This window comes from Bufo bufo, chromosome 9 (genome assembly GCF_905171765.1).
Source record: "Bufo bufo chromosome 9, aBufBuf1.1, whole genome shotgun sequence".
Taxonomy (NCBI): Eukaryota; Metazoa; Chordata; class Amphibia; order Anura; family Bufonidae; genus Bufo; species Bufo bufo.
In genome coordinates, this window is record NC_053397.1 from 29183595 (window position 1) to 29201353 (window position 17759).

At 43.0% G+C, this 17759-nt stretch overlaps 1 protein-coding gene across 7 annotated transcripts in view; it reads left to right on the forward strand.

The window, feature by feature from the left end:
- The window catches only part of CADPS (calcium dependent secretion activator), a 434676-nt gene that overhangs the window by 317405 nt on the left and 99512 nt on the right, over positions 1-17759 (forward strand). For all 7 annotated transcript variants that reach the window (XM_040407750.1, XM_040407754.1, XM_040407751.1 and 4 more), the window contains one exon: positions 557-713. In XM_040407750.1, coding sequence (XP_040263684.1) covers positions 557-713 — 157 coding nt within the window. The remainder of the gene's footprint in view (positions 1-556; positions 714-17759) is intronic.

Here is a 17759-nt window from a genome sequence, read left to right on the forward strand (position 1 = left end):
TCTGCTCTGTCCGATGTGAATGGCACTTTGATCAAAACAATTTAACTATTTTAATTTAATACCCATGAGCATGTAATTGAGTTACTTCACTGACGTTTTTCATCTCTTTTATGTTACCCTAACATTTTTGTAGAATTGTTTTTTCAAAAAAACTAAGATCCAAAAACTTTTTTTTAAAAGATCTATCTAATTTAATTTCAAATAATTTCGTAACAATGATAGATCTGTACAAATAAGAAAATAAAAACAGTTCAGTGAAGAAACTCAAGAAACTCTCCCAAATTTCTACACTGCAGAATGAAATGGGTAAACCTTGAATTCTGAGCATGACCTCAGAGAGCTTGATTTGCATTGTAAAGGGATCTTGTTTATTTCTTTTTTTAAATTTATAATTTCCCTCACAACGTTGGACTATATTAGATGCACAGTTCTCTTTACAATGGTATTTTCTTTCAACCTTTTGCATTATGATAGTTTGGGGGAAAACCAGATGTGAAATTTGTCAGAAACTGATTTTCTTTTTCTTTTTTCGCTTTTCTTTTTATCGTACCTAAAGGCATTTGCTTGGTGGTCAGACTTAATGGTAGAACACGCAGAGACGTTCCTTTCCCTTTTTGCGGTGGATATGGATGCAGCTTTGGAGGTGCAGCCGCCCGACACATGGGACAGCTTTCCATTGTTTCAGCTCCTGAATGATTTCCTTCGCACTGACTGTATGTATTATTATTATTTTTTTCTTTATGGTTAACTAGTATCTTAAACTAAGATGACTTGATTTTCATTCATGATTATTTAAAAAAAAAAACACAGACTATTCGCAGTAACCATGATGCAAGCAAATTTGTGAAAGGAAAATTACAAATTAACCAGTTTCAAAATGTCATATTTCAAAAATTTCATTAATTCATATTTTTTTTTAATCTTTCATATTTCAAAAATTTCAGCTGAATATTTTATTTTGCTTTAAAAGGGCTGTCCAGTCCTTTTATATTGATGGCTTATCCACAGGATAGACCATCAATATCTGATCAGTGGTCTGACACCCAGCAGCCCCACCAATCAGTTGTTCTGCCATAGTTCCAGTGCTGGAAATAGACGCCAGAACAACACGGCTTCGTACATTCTGCAGTGGACGTAGCTTGTAACTGCAGTGATGTTCCCAATGAAGTGAATAGGAGCAGTGCAGAAGTTACAAACTCCGTCAACTTCACAAAGGATGAAGTTGCGTAGTTCCAATGCCAACTTCCAGTACCAGAGCTACTCTGTGAAATAGCTGCTGTTAGACCCCACCCCCACCCACCGATCCAATATTGATAGCTTATCTTGTCGCTAGGCCATCAATATAAAAGGAGTGAACAACTCCTTTGAAGGGTTGGTCCACTTTCTCCTTAAATTTCTGAAATGCCATACAGTGCTGTGAAATAGCATATTTAATGTAAAAATGGGCTAAAATGACCTAACGCTAAAAGCGTTAAGCAAGCGCAGACACAGATCCATGCAGCAGAACCATCTGTATCTGTATCTGTGGTGGATGCTTTAGGCATTTGCATAGTGGAGGATGCAGCCGGGAAGGTAGTGGCATGATTAAATCATTTGACAGACACCATCTTGGACACTATGGACACGGCATATTTTACATATGGTAAACATAGGCAACAGAGGGGGGGGTTTCGACAGGAACGTTGGGGTTAGCAATGCAGCATCTAGCATGCCACTACATTTCAGTGTGCAACATTTCTTAAAATTATTCAGAAAGCAGACAACCCCTTTGTTTGGATAAAATTGATTGCTCTTGCATGATGATATTTCAGTACTTATACCGTATATAGTAAAATTACACTAGAATATAATGTAGTTTATTATAATGCATAATTCAGTAGGTATCTCATGGCACTCTGTGGTCGGTAGGTGCTTAGAGTAGGGTTCCCACTTCCGACCACAAACATAACTAAAAGAATTCTAGCAATTCTAGGGTAAGTATGCAAATAGAGGTTACATGGACCTTCATCGAACTTTAACTGCACAACATGCTGTATATACAGTATGTACATCAATATACAGAGCAGAAAAGTTATCAGACATTTCATATAACAATGACAGCTTTTTTGCTTTGTAGATTGATGTACATACAGTATATATGTTGTTACAGTTTGATGAAGGCCCACTTGACCGAAACGTTTCGTGTGTAGCCGCATGCAAATGAACCTCTGTTATGTGCATACTTACCCTTTAGAGTGCTAGAATTACCTTATTTATATTAAAAGCCACACTTTTTTTGATTATTTTGGTACTTTTTGTATGACTTCATCTTTTTTTAATTTTAAAAACTCTTTCTGGTAATAATGGTAAGAACAATAATCATGATTATAATATTACTGCTTTTCAGTAGAATTTTTTTGCGGGGCAGCAAGAATATTACAGTCTGCAGCACTATTTTTGTCACAAAAATACTGAAACCTCAAGTGAATTCTGATAGATCAAAAATTGGCAGGGTCAATCAGGATTTGTGGGGATCCAATTGAAATTTTGAAAACTTACCTGGCAGAGCTGTCATGGCCATTAGGAATGGAAACCATAATGCTTATAGGGAAAAAAAACAACCACAACAATCAAGATTTTTTCATTTTGGCAGTGCCAGTTTTACCGACCACCCATAGAATTGGTCAAATTGTAAAGTGTGTAAAGGTGCCATAACTGTTAGATGGACGTTGGCATAACTTGTTGAGTTTGGTGGGGGGGATTAGGATGTCCTGTATCTCCTCCAATTGTAGATATAGAAATAACAAAGTATCCTGTGGTCTCACAGAAGATAAGCTGCCACCAGAGGTGACTAGCAGTGGCTTCTTCAAGCCGAATGTGCAAGGAGGACGGGAGGAGTAACTATCGGCGAATCAAGCCAACACCTAAGCTGTATGGCCACCATTAGACTATCTGGCATGAGAAGGTTCATCTTATTGTTTTGTTGATATATCTACCTACCACTACTGAAAGTTCCCTTGAATATTATCACAAATTATTGATATACTCTAGCTGATTTTCTACTCCATCCATCTAATCATGAGCCTCCCATCCCTATGTTGTAATGGCACATTATCTGCATGCCAGGGGGGACACATTATATCATAGGCAACTTCATCATATCAGATGTAAATCTCCTCTTCACTCATTTGAGTGTTAAAATGAGAATATCCATTGACTTCCATTACTAAATCCCTGCTGTCTAGCCGAAGTCAAGGCCATAGAGCAAAACACTTAGGCATGCTGATGGTACTCATGAATAATTTATAGGGGATGGCATGACACGGTTTATTGTCAGTACCAAGTCAGTGTAGATAAGACGTTTAAGGAAGAATATATGTCCTTCTTTTTATCTAATACATGTTCAGGGGAAGATACTGGAAAATCAGGTTCATCTACCACATGGTGAGAAAACACATGTCCTGTGTATACGGTTCATAATATACGAAGGAGAGTACAAGTCTTCAATTTAAATATAACTATAAGATGACTTAATATGCACAAATACAATAAAATAATATACAAATAAAAAGCAAAAACAAATCTGTCACGCTAAAACTTTGGGACAGGCAAAGGTTCAAATTAAAGAACAAAGCAGGGAATTTATCAACGGCTTTGCACCCCTGCTTTGGCGTAAAGAAGAATTGCAAACATTATTGCTCGGCATATTTGAAGTTTTCGACCTCTCCCCTCTACCCCCTTTTGAAAAGTGATGAGGAAAAGCTGGCAGGTTAAGTGGAGGGACAGGGCCATCAAATGTGTGGCAGCAGCTGGCCTTCCTCCTGTATGTTTTTTTTTTTTGCTGGTAAAAAAAATCATGCTTTTTTTACGGTTTTAAGTGATTTTTCGCTGCATTTTTTGTGGCATTTTTTACAGACCTTTTCTATTGTAACACTTTGATTATTTGGAGATTTTAGCATTTTTTTCGACTGTTATATGGAAGTCTATGGGGAAAAAAACACCAGAAAGTGACCTACCTAGAGGAAGCTATGTTTTTTAATGAAAAAAAGCCAAAATGGTAAAAAAAAATCTTCCAATGCAAAGCAAAACCTTAAAGTGCCATCTACTTAAAAAATGTTAGAGACTAAAGAAAAATTGTAAAATCTTCAAAACCGCCAAAGCAGTTAATTTGATTAATAGATTTTTTCCCTTTGGCGAAACTGATCTAAACTGATTGAAAAAACAATGACGAATTGAGATAGGTGTCCATATTGTTGCTTTTTCAATTTATCTCCTATTGACTTCAAATGGGTCGCCTGACAAAGAGAACTTTTAAATAGAAGTTGGAGTGAACATCAGCATATCAGCTTCTCTAACCCCTGGCATAGTCAGTGTTAAAGGGGTCGTCGTCTCACTTCAGCCAATGGCATTTATCATGTAGAGAAAGTTAATACACGGCACTTACTAATGTATTGTGTATTGGCCATATTGCCTCCATTGCTGTCTTGATTCATTTTTCCATCACATTATACACTGCTCGTTTCCAGGGGATACAGCCACTGCTGCAGCGCAGGTATGAGATGGCCAGAACGGGAGCTACTGCGCATGTATTCCTATGCGCACTCCCACAATCCCAGCCACCAGAGAGGCCGGTGTTTTTTTTCTATGGTGTGCAAGCACGACCACCTCTGCTGGATTGCAAGGTGGTCGTAACCCCTGGATATGGGCAGTGTATATTGTGATGGAAAAATTAATCCAGCCAGCAAAGTAGGAAATATGGACAATCGCAAGACATTAGTAAGTGCCTTGTATTAACTTTCTCTACATGATAAATGCCACTTGCTGCAGTGAGAGGACCCCTTTAAGATGCATCTTCCATTACATGCTATGTACTAATACATGCCAGTCCTTTAAATAAATGGCTGACCATGGAGTCTGCACGCCACGGATCATTGGAAAATTAAGCAGTTTGCCATCGGAATCATAATGAAATGAATAGGATCTGTCGGCAACTGCACTGGAAAAGAGCTGGTGTAGACATGCCCTTACACAAACCAAAACCCAGCAGCTTAGTTTCTGTTCACATCGGTGTCTTTGTTTCCGTCAGGGCTTAGTTTGGGGTTTCTGGTATCTGGTGAAAATAGTGCAATCTGCGGCAATAACTTGTGCAGGAACTCAATGGAAACCTGATGGAAACCCATAAAGGTCAATGGACTGCATAGGGATTCGTTGGGATTTAATTGACATTTTGGAAACTGATCTATCGTAGCCATCCTTCGCATTATGTATGGACACCATGATGCTAATAGGAGCAAAGTCTTTCTACTGCTAATTATTCTAATCAATGTTTCTCAGTGTGGTATATTTGTTCAAAAGCAGATTTAGGCTGCCTCCAAACAGGGCAGAATTTGGTGCAGAAATTTCTGCAACTGAAAATCAGTTCCATTCATCTGAATGTGGTCGGTTTGGCCGCCAATATAAGGATTTCCGCGAGCCCCATTCATATACAGATTTTTAGTTGCCGAAATTTTCTGCACCAAAATCTGTCGGCTGTGAAGGCACCCTTAGCATTTGCTATCTAGGCTAAATTATTCATGGAAATCATGATGCCAGAGCCCTATTGTACGGCCACACAGTCAGGTTTCTGCATGCAGTTTTGGAAGCCAAAACCAGGAATACATTTTTAAAAATCTGTCCTTTATACTTTTCTCCTTTTACCATCCACTCCAGATTTTGGATTTCAAAACTGTATGCAGAAACCTGACCGTGTGGCCGTACACACATATATATATATATATATTCCCAGCTCTGAAAAACTGATGCAAAAATGTTCAGGATAAAATTAATTAAATGTCAACGTGAACAGAGTCTGAGCTAAAGTTTTGCAATACGTGTAAATATCAGAGATCCCTTATAAACCACTCTATAAAAAATTTTTAAATAAAAAAATATATTGTAAATTGTCCAATTATGTGTGTGCGATGGCCTCTCACAGTGACCTCAAATTATTGGATTTGAAATACAGGATCCTCCTTTCTCTTAAGCAACTCCATCTGCTAGACTGCTAGAACGAGTAGTATTTGCTGCACTAAGAAATCTGCCATCTGCTAATCTAAAGATAATTTGCTGCCTTTTGCCTGCTGTCTTGAAAGTATCAGAAGCCAATTTTCAGAACCATTGCTTTTCTCCCCGAAATATGTCTAATTTAAATGATTTGTTAAATTATGCCTTGCATTACATACTGAAAAATAGAACTGGTTTATTGCAACAAAACACATCTGTGACTTTTTAGGATTTTTTTCCCCCCTGATTTACTTAACATTTCACACTTGTATTGTCGATTATGTAAATAGATTTCCAAAATGAAACAAAAAAAAAAAGTCTAGCCGGATAGCAGTATGTTAATGTGAGTGTCACAAAATAATTGTTAAGATGTAGATTCAGTCAGACTGATTTACATGAGGGTCAGTGGCAAAACGGAAAGAGGTACTGAAGGGGTGCAGATCTTATTTTTGCACAAATACACCTGTATTTGAAATTCCCCCTCCTCCGTGAAATATCAATTCTAGAACTCTACGTTGTGATTGTTTCTCCATTATTACTCATAGAAATTTTTTAATAAATTGACAACAGGGATATTTCTCTTGTCAAAGGGGTGTGTCCTTACACAATCAGCTCTGATTGCGCAGTGGCATTTATTGCCTGTGCATATGTGATTGCTGGTGACCCTTCTTGGACTGCAGGGAGGAGGAGTTTGACTAGACCAGTGGTCGAGCATGTGCAGAGAGCCCCTTGAAGAACCGGAGAGGAGGATGGTAGTTGCTCTGGCTGTTATAAGCATTTGCAGTAGCTTTCCTCACACCATTGCTCCCTAGGACTGTGAAGGGAAAGGAGGGTGCACCGTTAATCTAATGTTGGGGCTCCTGTCTGATGGTAATAGGGGTGATCATGATGTTAAAGGGGTTGTCCGGGTTCAGAGTTGAACCCGGACATAACCAACACCCCTGATGTTAGCATCGGAGCATCTCATGCTCCGATGCGCTCCCTTGCCCTGTGCTAGATCACGCAGGGCACAGGCTCTTCTGTTTACAATAACACACTGCCGGGCTGAGGCTTCCACCCGGCAGTGTGTTTGGTGACGTCAGCGGCTCTGATGGGCGTGCTTTAGCACTGGCCTAGCCGTTTTACTAAAGCCCGCCCATCAGTGCCTGTAACGTCACCGGGCTTCCTGGCAGCCCCATGGAGAACCCAGTTCATCACCGGAACTCCTGAAAATGCCTTTGCCCTGCGCGATTTAGCTCAAGTCAGGGGGGCTGCCTGAGTGAAAATGGAGGTATGTCCGGATTCAGCCGGACAATCCCTTTAAGTGTTTGTATAGGTGTAAGGAAGGGCATGTAAAGTGCAATAGCTGGAGTATGCTGTAGTAGTCAGTAACCAGGCCAGATTTAACAGAATAAACGTCTCTCTTTACTGTAGTGGAAGTTGTAGTACATCCAACGATAACAAAAACACAGTTCCCACACTGTACACTCCCCAGATGGTTTTGTATGGATTTGAGCAAGGATAGAAATTATCATAACCTTTCCTTTCTCTCTCTTTCTCAAGCCTTTTCCTGAAGAATATATGGCTGGCAATATCACTCTTGCAATTGTGCCTACAGTTTGCAACTGAGGCGTACAGATTTTTTTAAGATACAACTAGCCAAGTTGTATCCAAGAATGAAGGCTGTAACACTCTTCCCCTCACTGCAGTAAAGTCTAAATAGCTTAGGTAGCAGAATACCTGACTGTAATGCTCAACCATGCTGATTTCTGGACCTTCTTGCTTCTTTCTTTCTCTCTTTCTTACTTTCTGTAGATCATGGAGAGATCAGTGAGTCTCTGTAGCTTTAGTCCAGTCTTGTGAGGAATGGAGGAAATGGAGTTGCTTCCTCACTCTTCCTTCACTAGCTAACTCCAGGCTAAAGCTCTCTAGACTCAGCAAGGGATGGATCCAGGATCCACACCCAAGCTTCATATGGAGCTGTGCTAGTGTTGATTAACGCTGTCACTTCCATAGATTACCATACTAGGGATACAAAGCATATTTTTTACATTACATAACATGAAAAACATTAAACAGCAATTTGCAAGTACACCATGCTCTGGGGTACTGTACATGCAACCTGTAAACAACCAAACATTGCGCTCATTTGTTTTCGCATCCCTACAGAAGTTGAATGGAGTGTCAGGGAGCAGGCCCACTCCCTGCCACATTCAAGCTTCTCTTCACTGTGCTTGTCCAGTAAGGAAGAACAAGAGCTTTGGACCCCTGTTGTAGTGATTGTACAGCGTCCCAAAGGTGGGGCTCCTCATGCCAATGTGTGGGAGGTTGTATGGTGGCCACAAGAGGGTATGCTGCAATGCAATGGAGCTGGCCATTTTTCTGTTAGATTCATATATGGATCATAGATAATCTCCATATCACTCCACATGAAATTAGAGCAATATGGAGGTATTGTACATGCACTTCTAGGCATATCCTGCTGTGGCTTTATACAATATGGTGCATCTAATAAAGCCATGTGCAGCCATGAGCCTGAAAAGCTACTGTAATCATTAAGATCATGGACCCTGTATATAACTATGAGTCCAAATTATAGCACCTTCACCAGTGCTTTCATGAGGTCCTCTACTCTCCCCTGGAAGCAATGGTTTTGGAGGAGAAGGCCTCCATAATATGGCATGCTATTAATCTGTTTAGGCTTATAATTAGGTTTGGATTTTGTATGGAGTATTTTTACTGACCAGTGCAAAACATCAATCCATGCAACCATTTGTGTGAGACCGATATTTGCATATATGTATTTGTATACAGTATATATATATATATATATCCATATACTGTATATATAATTGTTTTTCAAGCCAAAACAGAGATTAAACATAAAGCAGCATGAAAACATTTCCCATTGTATGCACCTGACCTAATGTCACCTAGACCTATGTGGATGAGAGTTTGGGTTTGCTAATGTATGGTTGCCATAAAGTTTGACCTTCTATAAGTTTGTCTACTGATTTAAGAAGGAACTGTCAAGTTACATGTACAGTTTGTCCTATACATAGTACCTTCTACATATAAAGATGGGGATTGGGCACAAAAAATGACAAATGCAAATGTAATTGGAGCCAAGTATCATTTGCATCATGATTCTTGTCGCCACTAGTTAAATTAACAGTAGCGCCCTGGAGCGAGCATGATGCAAATTAGAGCCTAGTAAAGCCTTCCGTGCAGGGTTTTCGCTCTACTCATCCACAGATGTAAAGGTCATGGATAAACATATAAGGCATCTATACATTACATAATGCACTATGCATAGAACTATTAGCTAGAATATGGCCCAAGCATACTTAAAGCCAAAAGAAGAAGGGTATGAGCTGCTGCCAAAGACTTCTGGCAACACTTATCTGGTAAGGCTGAGGAAGGCTATATGTGCCGAAACGCGTCCTGTTAGAGGACTACTTTTTGATAAATAAAGACATAAGATTCAAGCAAGTAAGGCCGATGGGAATTTTTTGAATTGGACTTATCTGGTAAGGACATGTTGAAATCTATCATGGCCGGTATTCTTGGACTGCACCTATACACGTTACATATTTTCAGGCCCTGACTCAGGATCGCCCAACATTTATCAAGTATGTATGGTTGTCTTGACTATCCAACAACTTGTGTATATTTATCAGTTTTCATCGAGATGTTTATAAGTCAGGGTCTTTACAGAAGCCACATTCTATTGGAATTAGTTACAGAGCAGAGAAGCTGTCACTACCAGAGCTTTGGGACGTTCTCACAGCTCTGTTTCTCCACCCCTGTGATGATGTCACTACTAGAGCTGGGAGGAGTTCTCACTACTCTGTTTACTTTTGGTTTCTTTCACCACAGCTGTCCTTCATGTGTTTGATTTTCCTCTCTTTATATCACCCCTCCTCCTATGATAGGATGTGGATTATAGTTCTCACTTCAGTTGTAGCTCTGGCTTTAGTTTCTTCACTTGTAGCTATCAGTTCACTGGACCTGTGTTCTGCTGCAGCTAGCACTCCGGATATTGCCAGCCTGTCCTTGGATCCATCTTCTCTGCGGCTGCAACACCGTCAGCTAAGTGTGCAGACATTGTTGTGTTCCTGTTTATTTTCTGACTGGATCTGAGGTGGCCACGGTTCCCTCCATATACTGAGTAGGGCACTGGTGGCCGTGCCCCTTCCACTATTGTAGGGGTTACAGTGGTCATTAGTCTTAGGCACGTGGGCATGCCTCTTTCCGCCATTTGGATCCGGGCATGTGCTTTAGCAGAATAGGGAGAGCGTTGAGGGTCGGACAGGGGTCACCCGTTATCCTCCCTAGTTCTGGGTCCAGTCAGTAGCTCTGTACTGTGTATTACTATTGTTGCCCACATACAGCCGTGACATTATAATCCACCAAAACCGTCCTTTTTTGACATGGATCCGCTTTCTGGCCTGGTTGACCGCATGCAGGGTCTTTCTTTGGAAGTAGCGGATCTCCGTCAAACTATGACTCAGCTTCAAGCATTGGGCCCTGCTCCGGCTCATGGAGTCTGTTGCGAGCCAAAGGTCTCACTTCCGGAGACGTTCTCCGGGGGCAGTGAGAATTTTGTTCGTTTCAGAGAGGCATGCAAACTCCATTTTTGCTTGTGTCCTCACTCTTCTGGTAATCAAGAGCAGAGGGTGAGGATTGTCATCTCCCTGCTCAGGGGTAATGCTCAGACTTGGGCTTTTTCGCTGCCATCAGGGGATCCCTCCCTTCGATCCGTGGAGGGATTTTTTGTGGCCCTGGGGCAGATTTATGATGACCCGGATCGTGTTGCTCTGGCCGAATCTAACCTACGTGTTTTATGCCAGAACAAACGGTCTGCGGAGCTTTATTGTTCTGAATTTCGGAGATGGGCAGCTGATTCGGGTTGGAATGATGCTGCACTCCGGAGTCAGTTCTGTCATGGTCTCTCGGAGAGATTAAAAGATGCGTTTGCTTTCCATGAGAGACCAACGTCCTTAGAGTCTGCCATGTCATTGGCGGTACGCCTTGACAGGCGTCTAAGAGAAAGAAACGAGACCTCTCTGTCCAGCCATTGTCAGTCTAGGGGAAGTGGTGCGGACTCATTCAGTGTGCAGGGGCCTCATCCTGTCTCGCTCCCCTCTGAGGAGGAACCCATGCAGCTAGCTCGACTTGCCCCTGATAAAAGAGGATTTAGTCCTCAGAGTATGGTCTGTTTTTGTTGTGGGGGCATAGGTCATTTGGCAAATGTTTGTCCATCTAGGAGATTCTTGAACCGTACTAAGAGCGATAATAAGAGAAAAATCTCAAAAGGTAAATCATCAAGTTCTGCTTCATCTGCTACTTTGGGCAAAGTTGATGTAGGATTTGATGCTTTTCCTCTGACCTGCAGTTCCCGTTTTCTCCTGTCTGCCAGGGTGGCGCTAGAGAGCAAAGTCATTTCTTGTGAGATTTTTGTCGATAGTGGAGCGGCCGTCAATCTTATTGACACTCAATTTGTAGCCATGCATGGTTTTCAGGTTTGCACATTAGATAAAGATATACCTGTTTTTGCTATTGACTCTGCTCCACTCTCACAGAGATCTCTGAAAGGCATTGTTCACAATATCCGGCTAGCTGTAGGTGACACTCATGTGGAGGATATATCTTGTTTTGTCCTTAACGGATTGCCGTCTCCTCTAGTTTTGGGGTTACCCTGGCTCACTAGACATAACCCCACTATTGATTGGCAAGGAAGGCAAATAAATGAGTGGAGTGACTTTTGTAGAGAGAATTGTCTCACAGCGACTTTTGCAGAGGTGTCTACTAAAACGGTGCCATCATTTCTCTCTGATTTCTCGGACGTGTTTTCCGAGAGCGGTGTTCAGGAGCTACCTCCTCACCGGGAGTTTGACTGTCCCATTAACCTCATTCCCGGCGCCAAGCTGCCAAAAGCACGCCTCTACAATCTCTCACAACCGGAAAGAATCGCTATGCGAACTTACATCTCCGAGAGTCTCGAAAAGGGGCATATTCGTCCCTCAAAGTCACCTGTGGCCGCGGGTTTTTTTTTTGTTAAAAAGAAAGATGGCTCTCTGAGACCTTGCCTAGATTTTAGGGAGCTGAACCGTATCACGATTCGCGATCCCTATCCCCTTCCTCTGATCCCGGACCTCTTCAATCAAATTGTTGGGGCCAAGGTGTTTTCCAAATTGGATTTGAGAGGCGCGTACAACCTGGTCAGGGTCAGAGAGGGGGATGAATGGAAAACGGCCTTTAATACCCCTAACGGGCATTTCGAGAATCTCGTTATGCCTTTCGGCCTGATGAATGCTCCGGCCGTCTTTCAGCATTTTGTTAATAGTATTTTCTATCATTTAATGGGGAAATTTGTATTGGTGTATCTTGATGATATTTTGATTTTTTCCCCTGATGTTCAGACCCATCAGGATCATCTTTTTCAGGTTCTGCAGATTCTGCGGGAAAATAAATTGTACGCCAAGCTGGAGAAATGTCTTTTTATGGTATCGGAGATTCAATTTCTGGGTTTTCTCCTCTCTGCTTCTGGTTTTCGCATGGATCCCGAGAAGGTCCGTGCTGTACTTGAGTGGGAGCTTCCTGAGAATCAGAAGGCATTGATGCGCTTTCTGGGTTTTGCGAACTATTACAGAAAGTTCATTTTGAATTATTCCTCTGTTGTCAAACCCCTCACTGACATGACAAAAAAGGGGGCGGATTTTTCCTCTTGGTCGGAGGAGGCGCTTGCAGCCTTTTCTAAGATTAAAGAGAATTTTGCGTCTGCTCCCGTCTTGGTGCATCCCGATGTTTCCTTACCTTTTATTGTTGAGGTGGATGCTTCCGAGGTGGGTGTGGGTGCGGTTTTGTCCCAGGGCCCTTCCCCTGCCAAGTGGCGACCCTGTGCCTTTTTCTCTAAAAAACTCTCCCCGGCAGAGAGAAACTATGATGTGGGCGATAGGGAGTTGTTGGCCATCAAGTTGGCTTTCGAGGAATGGCGCCATTGGTTGGAGGGGGCCAGGCACCCTATCACCGTTTTTACCGACCATAAGAATCTGGCATACTTGGAGTCGGCCAGGCGTATGAATCCGAGACAGGCCAGATGGTCTCTGTTCTTCTCCAGATTCAATTTTGTTGTTACATTCCGACCTGGGATAAAAAATGTGAAGGCTGATGCTCTCTCTCGCTGTTTTCCGGGAGGAGGAAACTCCGAGGACCCGGGTCCCATTTTGGCGGAGGGGGTAGTTGTTTCTGCTCTATATTCCGATTTGGAGGCCGAGGTCCAGGCTGCCCAGACTGAGACACCTGCCCGTTGTCCTTCTGGGAAGTTGTTCGTGCCTCCTGAGCTACGTCACAAACTCTTTAAGGAGCATCATGATACGGTTCTTGCTGGTCACCCCGGGAGTAGAGCCACGGTGGATCTCATTGCTCGGAGATTTTGGTGGCCGGCTCTTCGTAAGTCGGTGGAGGGTTTTGTGGCTGCTTGTGAGACGTGCGCTCGCGCTAAGGTCCCTCGTTCACGGCCTTCAGGTTCCCTTCTCCCGTTACCCATTCCTTCCCGTCCTTGGACACACCTGTCCATGGACTTTATCACGGATCTTCCTCGTTCCTCGGGGAAGTCGGTGATCCTGGTGGTGGTGGACCGTTTTAGCAAGATGGCTCATTTCGTACCTTTCCCTGGTTTACCTAATGCTAAAACGTTGGCGCAAGCTTTTGTCGACCATATTGTTAAATTGCACGGCATTCCCTCTGATATTGTTTCCGATAGAGGCACGCAGTTTGTGTCCAGGTTCTGGAAGGCTTTCTGTTCTCGCCTGGGGGTTCGGCTGTCCTTCTCTTCTGCTTTTCATCCGCAGTCGAATGGTCAGACTGAGCGCCTCAATCAGAATCTGGAGACATATTTGCGCTGTTTTGTTTCAGAGAACCAGGAGGATTGGTGTTCATTTCTCCCTCTTGCTGAGTTTGCTCTGAACAACCGTCGTCAGGAATCTTCTGATAAGTCACCATTCTTTGGTGCATATGGGTTCCATCCACAGTTTGGGACATTCTCGGGAGGGGCTCTTTCTGGTTTACCTGAGGAGGAGAGATTTTCCTCGTCTTTGTCTACCATTTGGCAAAAGATTCAGGGTAATCTTAAAAAGATGAGTGAGAGGTATAAGCGTGTGGCTGATAAGAGACGTGTGCCTGGTCCGGACCTGAATGTGGGTGATCTGGTGTGGTTGTCTACTAGAAACATTAAGTTGAAGGTTCCCTCCTGGAAATTGGGTCCCAAGTTTATTGGGCCTTATAAAATCTTGTCAGTCATCAATCCTGTTGCCTTCCGTCTTGATCTTCCACGGGTTGGAAGATACATAATGTATTTCACAGATCTCTCTTAAAACCATATGTCCAGCCCACGGTACCCTCCTCTTTGCCTCCTCCTCCGATTTTGGTTGATGGCAATCTGGAGTTTGAGGTTTCCAGAATTGTGGACTCTCGCATGGTCCGCGGTTCTCTTCAGTACCTCGTTCATTGGAAGGGTTATGGTCCTGAGGAGAGGATGTGGGTTCCGGTGTCGGACATTAAAGCCACTCGCCTCATCAGGGCATTTCATAGGGCTCATCCTGAGAAGGTGGGTCCTGGGTGTCCGGAGTCCACCCGTAGAGGGGGGGGTACTGTCACTACCAGAGCTTTGGGACGTTCTCACAGCTCTGTTTCTCCACCCCTGTGATGATGTCACTACTAGAGCTGGGAGGAGTTCTCACTACTCTGTTTACTTTTGGTTTCTTTCACCACAGCTGTCCTTCATGTGTTTGATTTTCCTCTCTTTATATCACCCCTCCTCCTATGATAGGATGTGGATTATAGTTCTCACTTCAGTTGTAGCTCTGGCTTTAGTTTCTTCACTTGTAGCTATCAGTTCACTGGACCTGTGTTCTGCTGCAGCTAGCACTCCGGATATTGCCAGCCTGTCCTTGGATCCATCTTCTCTGCGGCTGCAACACCGTCAGCTAAGTGTGCAGACATTGTTGTGTTCCTGTTTATTTTCTGACTGGATCTGAGGTGGCCACGGTTCCCTCCATATACTGAGTAGGGCACTGGTGGCCGTGCCCCTTCCACTATTGTAGGGGTTACAGTGGTCATTAGTCTTAGGCACGTGGGCATGCCTCTTTCCGCCATTTGGATCCGGGCATGTGCTTTAGCAGAATAGGGAGAGCGTTGAGGGTCGGACAGGGGTCACCCGTTATCCTCCCTAGTTCTGGGTCCAGTCAGTAGCTCTGTACTGTGTATTACTATTGTTGCCCACATACAGCCGTGACAGAAGCACTGTGGTGCATTGGGTATCACAAAGGATGTCCCACCATAGGTAAGCTAAATGTCACCATTGGGAGGCTTTGGTTCCAGGGGGTTGGCCAATTTTCAATTGCATTTCTCAAAATGTCATAAACCGTCATGTACTGTATTCAGCTCCTGCACAGAATAGCCTGAGAAGGTGGTCCAAGTCATGTGACCGCCGCCTGCTGGTATCCTATAGGCACAGAGGATTCCCGGTGAGTATATTTATTCTGCCAATACCGTGAAAGCTAAAGGCCTTCAATATTATAGCTGTGAGACAGTACAAAGTCTTGTATGGAGCACACGTGACTATTTATGACATTTTGAGAAATATCTTTGCAAATCATCCAACCTGTATAAGGTTTGACCATCCTAAAGGCAAAGTGTTATCATAATTTAGGCCCCCAAACCTTTTATTTAGGTGACTGCTTAACAATGATGTCCTTATATATTCTGAGAGATTTGGCACAAGGCTAGAAAATAAGTTCAAACCCTGTATTCCAGTGTGTGTAAAAAGTCATACTGGTGGTGCCAGTCTCTTAAACAGTAACATCATCTTGTTCCTCCCCTGGATTGATTGATATCCCATAGGCTGGGTACATTATCACAAGGCACTTCACCGGCATCCAGTTAATGAGCAATTATGCTTGCCTCGGCTTTATCTGCACAATGCAGGATGTCACTGGAGATGGCTTGTGATAATGGCTCTGGGGCACCAATCAACCAAGGAGGAGGACCAGCCATGGTCACTCTTCTTTGACCCATGTGACTCCTTGCAAGTATTAGAATACAGCATTTAAACTTATTTTCCTGTTGGATGAAATCTCTCAGAATATACAAGAATATCATTGTGAAGCTATCACTGTCCTGAATAACCAGTTGGTGGCAGTTTGAAGGCCTAAATCCTGCTGACAGACTTCCTTTAAGCTCTAGTTGGGGACTAGAAAACAATGGCTATCTTTTGGGAAGAGGCATATTTTGCATGGTAATTCCTCTATGGAGTAGTCTTTAGCTTGTGTATATAAAGTAAATAATATTGCATCAATACATCTGTTAGGCCTCTTTCACACGGGCGTTGCGGGAAAAGGTGCGGGTGCGTTGCAGGAACATGCACGATTTTTCCGCGCGAGTGCAAAACATTGTAATGCGTTTTGCACGCGCGTGAGAAAAATCGGCATGTTTGGTACCCAAACCCGAACTTCTTCACAGAAGTTTGGGCTTGGGATCGGTGTTCTGTAGATTATATTATTTTCCCTTATAACATGGTTATAAGGGAAAATAATAGCATTCTGAATACAGAATGCATAGTACAATAGAGCTGGAGGGGTTAAAAAATAAATAAATAATTTAACTCACCTTAATCCACTTCTGTCTTCTTCTTTGCTGTGTGCAGGAAAAGGACCTGTGGTGACGTCACTCCGGTCATCACATGGTCCGTCACATGATCTTTTACCATGGTGATGGATCATGTGATGACCGGAGTGACGTCACCACAGGTCCTTTTCCTGCATACAGCAAAGAAGAAGACAGAAGAGATGCCGGCTCCGCGATCAAGTGGATTAAGGTGAGTTAAATAATTTTATTTATTTTTTTAACCCCTCCAGCGCTATTGTACTATGCATTCTGTATTCAGAATGCTATTACTTTCCCTTATAACCATGTTATAGGGGAAAATAATAATGATCGGGTCCCCATCCCGATCGTCACCTAGCAACCGTGCGTGAAAATCGCACCGCATCCGCACTTGCTTGCGGATGCTTGCGATTTTCACGCAACCCCATTCATTTCTATGGGGCCTGCGTTACGTGAAAAACGCACAAAGAGGAGCATGCTGCAATTTTCACGCGATGCACAAGTTATGCGTGAAAATCACCGCTCGGGTGCACAGCCCCATAGAAATGAATGTGTCAGGATTCAGTGCGGGTGCAATGCGTTTAACTCACGCATCGCATCCGCGCGGAATACTCGCCCGTGTGAAAGGTGCCTTAGGCTTTAAAGGGTTGCTCTACTTAGTGTCAGTAGTTTTCACTGGTCGGGTCCAGGTCTTGACTTATTGATCCGTAAAACAAAGGGGCAGAACCTCTTGGCTGAATATTCTGACTTCATTTTTTAGCTAGAGTGGGCAAGACGTTAGCTGTGTATGGGTTATAGACTGTCTCATTCTCTCTAGTCTCCTCACAGACTAGAGAGAATGATAAACCTGAAACATGAAACCCAAATAATTTTTACTGTATGAAGTTTCCGTGATAAACTTACAGTCAATTTAGTTTTGCTCCTTGTGCTATTCAATTTAAAGGGGTTTAACTGTCACTTAAAGGGGTTGTCCGGGTTAAGAGCTGAACCCGGACACACCCATATTTTCACCCAGGCAGGCCCCCTCATGTTAGCATCGGAGCATCTCATGCTCTGATGCGCTGCCTTGCCCTGCGCTAGATTGACGTTTT